An 8,484-nucleotide genomic window follows, 5' to 3' on the forward strand; every position below is an offset into this window, starting at 1 on the left:
GTTAATATAATTTAGTATAAATACATATTATTAAATATTAATAATATAATAAATGCAATATTTTTGGTCAAAATTATTCATCCTACCGTAATTCTAAAAGTAAAATAAATTACTTTAATATATCACAAAATGTACTTAGTGATAACTGATAAGGCTAACACTCTAACAGGTCTTCGCTCAGAATCGTTTTTCATATACAATAATATATTATTAAATTTAAATTTAACACACATATAATAGTGACCTATTCGATACCTAATGTATATTGTATAGTAGAGCGTTAACAACTACCTTTTTTTATTTTTTTTATCGGTTATTTTGAAAAATACTTTGAACTTTTAATTTCATTCTCTGAAACTAAATCCAATTTGTTATCGGAAATCACTCTCAAAGTTGAAAATCGATATATTTTTTCGACTTTTTATCGTGTATATATAGTCTGTAAAGAAACATACTTCAATACTTCACTGTAAAATCAATACATTCAACGCTCCGCTCAAAATCTAAAATATGGGTTGTAATAGGTGCTCACTATGCTTCTGAAAAAATAATTTAAAGATCTTTATGATGGATTAGATTTGTTTTTAAGCACGATAAAATATACAATTAATAAACCATTATCTAAAAACATTTTATTTTCAATACTACTATAACTTGATCAAAGTTATTCAAGGTATTATTAAAAGTAAGCAATCGACAATTCTCATAAAAATAAAAAAAATAAATTGTTTTATTATACACATAATAATTATAGTTACAAGTTTTTAATTATAATTTATTTACTTATTATTAGTCCACATAAAAGTATATAGTATACGTAGTTTGTTTAAGTTACACAAAATACAAGCAAATAAGGCACAACTAGAATACACAAGTTTTCGAATAATCGAAGTTCAAACAATAATAATATTATATAATATAATAATAAAATATCTACTATATACACTTAATCGTTATGGAAGAATAATGCGATTTTGTTGTACATGACAGTTTCTTAAATACAATATAATAATATTAAATGTATAATTTTATAATCTATATTATATAGTTTTATATCTAGATATATATACATAATAAATTATTAGTTTCCTTTGGACGAGTAATATTGAACGATTACAGTTCCAAGTGAAATGTACATAATATATGATACAAATATAAATAAATAAATAATTTCTTTAATAATAAATGTACTTACAGAAATTAGGAATAAAAATAAATAAATAAATCAAATTATCTATATTTACATAAAAAATAATTATTTTTTGCTTTATAAATATCGCGATTTCTAGATTCTCGATCATTTTAAAAACTCGGTCCTGCGGACATGCTATTCACATAATTATCAATGATAGTGATTCGTACGAAATCACGACAATTGTCTATTAATTATTATTCATCATTAAAATATCCCAACCACGAATGACGTATCGTACCTGTCTACCGATAGACGGCATTGAACTTAAATATAGCGCATAGAACATACACTTATTTATTTATTACCGATTTAAAATAAAACGTGTTGGATTCATTCAAATTCAGTTTGATACTCGTACGTGTCAAACTGAAACCTCCTGTGTCAGTTGATGAAAGGCGGAAGTGGCGTGAACGGTGGCTCCACTTTTATTGTGGTTTCCTCTTCTCCATCTTCTTCTATCTGCTGCTGTTGCTGCTGCTGCTGCTGCTGTTGATGCTGATGCTGCTGGTGATCCTGGACTTCGTATCCCATGGTCCCAACGATATCACATTCGGTGTCCGGCTGTAGGAGTCCTGCCATGTCCTGGCTCATTACGTACGAGTCGACCACGTGCTTATTAAGCTGATGTCCGTGATAGTCGCGATCAGGCGGTGACTGGTCCAGCGAGCCCATCATATCCTGCCGGGCCAGGCATTGCATGCTGGCCGAAAATAGTCCCGGGCTATCTTGCGGCTGGACGGCGTACGGTGTGCCACCAAAGTTATTGTTGTTATTATTGCCGCCGCTTCCGTGAAACGCGTTCTGCGTGAATGGCGACGACCCGTTGCTATTGAGCAAGTTCAGGTGCGCAAGATCCCCGTAACCGGCGGCACCGTAGCCCCAAGGCTCCGATCCGCTGAGTGTGACTGGCGAACATGTGCCCAACGACGGCGATACGTTACCACCGAATGTTGTCAGTGTGGTGAACGATGTTGAGCTCACTGAAGATCCCGGAGAACCGGATGGAAAAACTGTAACGTATACAGCATAATTATATAAGTGAATGTTATCGGCTATTGACGTTGAGAGTCGTTCGTCCTGTCAAATGGCACCCCCGAGAAAACCAAACGGTTATGTTTGAGAAGGATTATGGTTATAAGAACGTTACACCCTCACATGTTGCTTTTATCGTATACAAACGTATACCATAACTATTGTTAACAATTTGCGTTCAGTCGGATCAACTTTGCGTATTGTTATTAATTTTAATAATTCAGTGAATTGATCTTTTATCAAAATTAATGATAAGAAAATTATCCGTGTTTGTACGAAGTTGTTGGTTTTTTACAGTGTTTTGATTTTTATTTGAATTTCTAAATTTTAATATTTTTTATAGGTACCTACATAACTATAACTCGTTTAGAAATATAAATATCATCATTAACCAACAAACAAATATTTATAAAGTCCTTAACTTTAAAATTAACAATTGATTAATCCACTCAAATATTAATGCTAATAACAATACAAAATTTAATCACAAAACACACATTTGCTATGTTTTACACAATTTGTAAGATAGAAAATACACATGCGAGTATGATGTATTCTATGAATAAAAGATTAAATTGTGTATATTATAATATTATGGGCCAGTATAGCTTAAAAATGATTTTACAAAGGATGTTCCGGTGTTTCCTTATTTTATTAATTATCATTTGTTTCTGATATGTTTAGATAAAACGGTATATTTTAAATTAACTAATTATTTGGTAATAATATCATTTTCATATGTTAGATAAAATAAAGTATCAAAACTTCCGGAATCTCTAGCTGCATCACTCAACCTGGACCTCAATTTTATCAACACCACCATCAAATTCATTGTCATTAGTCATTACCAATCTAATCAAGAACATCAAACATCCATTAAAATTTCAGTACTTAAGTAGCCTATACTAATAATCGTGTATTTTTTACTTTATGTAACCATGTGTAATTCAACTATATTATTAATACCCATTGGCTGAATGGCCAATGTATCCGAGAGTTTATCTCAATAATATATGTATATATATATATATATATATAGGGGTTTTATCGGATTTTAACTATTTAAAAAAAATATTTTTAATAAATTATCAGCTTATAAATATATAATTTATGTTTTATACAACTGCAATACGATATGTCACTGTATATATATTATACTGTAATTGAGACTGTTTTTATAAAAGTGTTATATTTTGTGACAATGTGAGCGAGAAGAAGTGTATCTATGTATCTATAAGTAGCTATATTTAATAATACACACTTACCGGAATTAGTCAGATAAACAGTTTTCCTGGGTGGTTCTCTCTTTCGCCACTTAGCCCTCCGGTTTTGGAACCATACTTGAACTCGAGACTCACTAAGCTTAAGATTCAAAGCTAATTCTTCTCTGGCGAACACATCTGGATACGGAGCTCTCTCAAACGCTCGTTCTAACTCTTCCAATTGATGAGACGTGAACGTTGTCCTACATAAATGGTAAACGATAGTGATATAATGTAAAACCGGTATTTTACAATATACAATTGATTATGATATTAAGTGGAAAATCATATATTGGTAAGCGGTTGTATGGTAATAAGTGATGGATAGGTACAGTTATTCCAAAAAAGAAAGAAATATTAAATTACGAGTACCTACACAATATATAATTGTTGTATTAATATTATTTAAAATACTTTGTGGTATTATACTGACCTTGTTTTTTTCTTTTTTGTGCCGTTGTTGTCTGTATTTTTCGATTTAGAACTTGATTTCTTTGGCACTGGTGGTTCAGCCGGTAGTCCTGAAAATAATACAAATTTATTTATTAACGATGGGAAAAGCAAAAAAAAAAAAAATGAAAAATAATAAAAACACTATGTTTGTTTACAATAAACATGTACTTTTAGTGTTGAAAAATTTCATTAAATATAGAACTTTAAAATATGTCAATTTATTTTTTATTATTAATTTACATAAAAAGTATATTGATTTGTTCAGTAGTCGAAAACAATAATTTTAATCTCATTTATCCTCCTTATATGTATAACTACACATTTATACTTTTTTAATTATATAATTTAGCAGTTAATTATTTAGCAAACATTTATAAAATGACTAGACTTCTTTCCGTTTCAACCAACTACTTAGCTAGTAGCTACCTAATTACTTTACCTACCACAAGTCAATATATCACCATAAAAAATGTGTTTATTATCGTTGAGTACGTTATTATAACTGAAGTATCTTAAAAAAACATTAGAACACACACATTATTGTTTATAATATATACCTGAAGACTGTTGACCGGTGGCTGGCAACGGATTCGAATCCATTTCCAACTTGATGGCGTGCTTCTGTCCGTTAGTGTTGACGACAATGTCGGTCGGCTGCACCTGAACGGTGGAAGTGACCGGCATCTGAAACAAGTCCTGCGGATCGCCAATCTGTACCTGTCTATCCTGTTGCTGCTGCTGTTGCTGCATTTGGTCCTGAACGCTGTGATGGTGCCGGTGCATGTCCATATCCTGGAGCTGATGGTGATGGTGGTGGTGATGGTGTTGCAAGTCCATGTGGTCGGGCACGGGCAATGCGTATCCCATCATATCGCCAGGCTGCTGGAACGCCAACAGCGGCTGGTGCTGGTGGTGTGCGGGCGGCGACCCGGGCTTGGTCTGGTGATGGTATTCGTTGAACATCATCGACTCGTCAAACGCACCCTCGTCCATGGTGTCAAGTAAAATCTCTTCAGTGGTTATATTGTAATTGAACTCAGCGTATACGTTGTTTATATAACTGTGGTTATCACCACAGATTTTATGTCCACACGCACACGCACGCGTCGCGATGATGAGAGACGGCGGCGGCGGCGGTCCGCGAGCGGTGGTGGCGGCGGCGGTGGAGGGACAGTTAATTTCTGTTGATTGTCTACAATTGAAGCGGCGACGACGAACTGAATTATAGGACCTAATAATATTATATTAAATAAACTTCGTTTAAGGGCAATTTAAAAAAGCGAACCCGGTTTTAATAGTGGTCTGGCGTACACGACTTGGAGCATTCGTGTAGTCGCTACTCCTCGGACGCGGGTGAGTATCTCGTTCGGTCTGTTCGGAGACGCAATCGGAAAACGGACGGAAAAACGAAAACAAATAAATACGAATCGCCGACACGTCACGCGTGTAATCAACGACGTTTATTAATTATTGATATTATATAGAGTAAAATGTGTCCGCGCGACGACGACTTATGACTTATGTATCTTAACGGCGACGGAGACGCGCGTGGCCGCTGCGGTGTACGTCGTGCTCGGATCGTGTGAAGTTCGAAGTAAAAACGTACCGTGTGTCCGATGTAAGTTTTCGCGTTCGACGGGACGTGCATACGTATATGCGTGTGTATGTGGGCTGCGACCAATAGGGGCTTTTGGGAGTGGTGGCGGGTCGACCAATGCGACGCTCGTACACATGGGTTAGGTATATAGCTCGCGGGGACCGTCCCTTCGACTGTGTCACTCGCACGCACACACACACACACACACACATACACACACACACGCACGCGCACACGCACACACACACACTATTGTATAGACACGATATTAATATTATAATAGTGGCACTGCGGCAATTGTAAATAATCCAGTTAAGAATAGATATATAAACCTAATATTCACAACGCACCAAGCACGCGATAACACTGCGAAATAATATAACAAATAATATTACATTTAATGCTGTTTTCTACGACAATATCGTAAGATGTAATACTCTACGTATAATATAATATATAGAGGACATTATATTCCGTCGCGTCGTCCCCGTCCATCTAATAATCATATTCTAATACCCAACTAGACATCGTGTACAGGTTATCTTAAACTTGAGCTTACACAGAATAACTCAATAACCAAATTTAAAGAGAAGAATATATACTCTCGAGATTACGTCAAAAATCCTTCCCGCAATAAGATATTGTATAATGAAGAAATTGTATAGTATTTTACGATTTGTTTGCTACTTATATTATTTCATACTTATGTTATAATAAATTGTAACTATTCTTTATAAAATGATATTTTTCAAATAAGAATGACGTCTTAAAAATATTGTTATAATTTGAATTTGAAAATTTAGGCGTTATTAATTTCTATAATATTACCTGATTTTAACGTCAAAATTTAGATTTTACATAGCGCAATTTTTTCCTATATCACCCGTTAAATAATAAGGGTATCACGTCTTCTAAGTATATTATCTTTTTATGCTTGTTTATTTATTAATTTCTGTTGATGTCTCAAAACAGTCAAAACTATATTTTTAATAAATTTTTGTGCTACACCTACCTATCTTACGCATTACGAAAATATATTTCTCTATTTATTTATTTAAGACGTATTTAATAGTTATAATATATAATATGTACATAAAGTATATACAAAAATAATACTAGTACTTATCTATAGATTTCATATTTGTACGGTTCGTAACATTACGATTAACTTCTAATACACAATTGATTTCAATGATTTGTATTATAATTTATTATTACATGAGCAATTAGGAACAATTTATAAATGTATATAGGTACTGAAAGATTCTTCAAAAAGAATGCTTTTATTTTTTCAAAAAGTTTTAATGTTTTTGAAAATATTTTCACATAATTTAAAATTACTGCAAAGCAAAACTATCTTTTATCCTTATCGTTTATTTGTAATTTTTTTTTTTTAAACTAAATTTTAAATTCTGGAGCAGAACATTTTTTGAGTACTACAGAATATATTATACGTATCATATTCTTGTTTTAACCATAATAATGGTACTATTAATTTTTTTTTTCTGGAAAATTTTAATAGTTACCTAATCTTTTATTTTGAATTTTTACTATTTATACTACTTGAAATTCAATCTAGTTATCTTCACGTTTATGGTTTACGTTATTTAATCTATAGAGTATCTTAGATAAATATAAAAATTGATTTTTTAACAAATATTTAAAGTTCAGAATTTCAAATGATTATAGATGTAGAGAACCATAACTTAGTAAGGTCCCTGGTACCACATCACTCCACTCACCTAAACTTTAAGTATTTATAAGTTATAATTGATTAACTATTAATTGAAATATTGTTTTTGTATATTGAAATAATATACTAAAAACCGGTTCCAGTCAGGAAAATATAAAATATTATGCACTGAAAAAATTACAATTATTTTTATAAATAAATAACGGTGATATCATGTATAAAATAAACGAATGTAATATATATCGAGATATTCTTTGAGGAAACCCAATACTCCGATAGCCACTTTGCGGGGTGGGGTGGGAGTGTAGATAGTCGATCAGATAAGTAATAAATATATTATGACATCCGCATTGCTTCCGGAAGTCAAACTAAACGACGGGGTGCAGTCACTAATCACCAACAAAAGTGCCGAACATATTCGGATTCCTTTATTAAAAATTTACCTCAAAATCGGCGTGTTTATCAAATTTATTCAATGAATCAAGCAATGCGAGCAATTTTTTTTTTAAGAATTCTGTATTAAACAGGGTTCCCCTCCCTGCGCCTCCACACAGAGTCGCGCTGCTCGACCGTAACGACGCGCGACGTGCACCATATATTATAACCTGAATAACATATATATATATACATTGTCGCATACATATAGACCTTTTAACACTGATGCGGAGGGTGATTAGCCTCGAAAATGCGGGACGATTATTACAGAAGCCCTTATTATTATTGTTATTATTTTTTTTTCGTCGTCATGCACGTAATGCACATACATATATATATACTGCGTGTTACTGTATGTACTCTGCGTGCAGTACCTATTCCTACATAATAATATATACGACCGACGCGATCGTCTCCGTGATAAACGTCTGTTCTCGCGTCGATTCCCATCACATTATATAAGTGGTAAAAATACAATATAATATTATTATTATTATTACGTATACATATTTCGACGAGTGTCCAAGCGAGATTAATGTATACTATTATACCCCTGTGGCGGTGCACACCGTTTTGGAAAAGCGGGTAATTTAACACGCAAAAGTCACGGCCCCTCTCATCACATGCACCGTATATAACAGTACTTATATTATGTACATATAGACGCGCGAGACCTGTGGTGGCGTTTGTCAAACCAATTGAGCACATTATCGGAGTATGCAATCTTTTCGTGTTACAAATAACACGGTGGTATTGCTACAAGACCTGTGTTTATACGCACCTAAGCTTTGCCTATACATAGTTATGTGTTTTTGCT

At 33.1% G+C, this 8,484-nt stretch overlaps 1 protein-coding gene across 1 annotated transcript; it reads right to left on the reverse strand.

Annotated features, from left to right (window-relative positions):
• Positions 1-807: 807 nt before the first annotated feature.
• Positions 808-5,589, reverse strand: LOC132921870 (homeobox protein orthopedia). Its single transcript, XM_060985108.1, has 4 exons — positions 4,500-5,589; positions 3,923-4,010; positions 3,493-3,692; positions 808-2,205 (listed from the first exon to the last, which is right to left on the reverse strand). Exons 1-4 carry the CDS (start codon positions 4,933-4,935, stop codon positions 1,577-1,579), a joined length of 1,353 nt encoding a protein of 450 aa, XP_060841091.1. The 5' UTR covers positions 4,936-5,589; the 3' UTR covers positions 808-1,576.
• Positions 5,590-8,484: the final 2,895 nt, after the last annotated feature.

This window comes from Rhopalosiphum padi, chromosome 2 (genome assembly GCF_020882245.1).
Source record: "Rhopalosiphum padi isolate XX-2018 chromosome 2, ASM2088224v1, whole genome shotgun sequence".
Classification (NCBI taxonomy): Eukaryota; Metazoa; Arthropoda; class Insecta; order Hemiptera; family Aphididae; genus Rhopalosiphum; species Rhopalosiphum padi.

Coding starts and splice junctions, on each gene's coding strand:
- LOC132921870 (XM_060985108.1), bottom strand. CDS start 4,935: ATGGACGAGGGTGCGTTTGACGAGTCGATGATGTTCAACGAATACCAT. Junction 4,011..4,499: donor CACCGGTCAACAGTCTTCAG/GTATATATTATA, acceptor TATTATTTTCAG/GACTACCGGCTGAACCACCA. Junction 3,693..3,922: donor ACAAAAAAGAAAAAAACAAG/GTCAGTATAATA, acceptor CCATTTATGTAG/GACAACGTTCACGTCTCATC.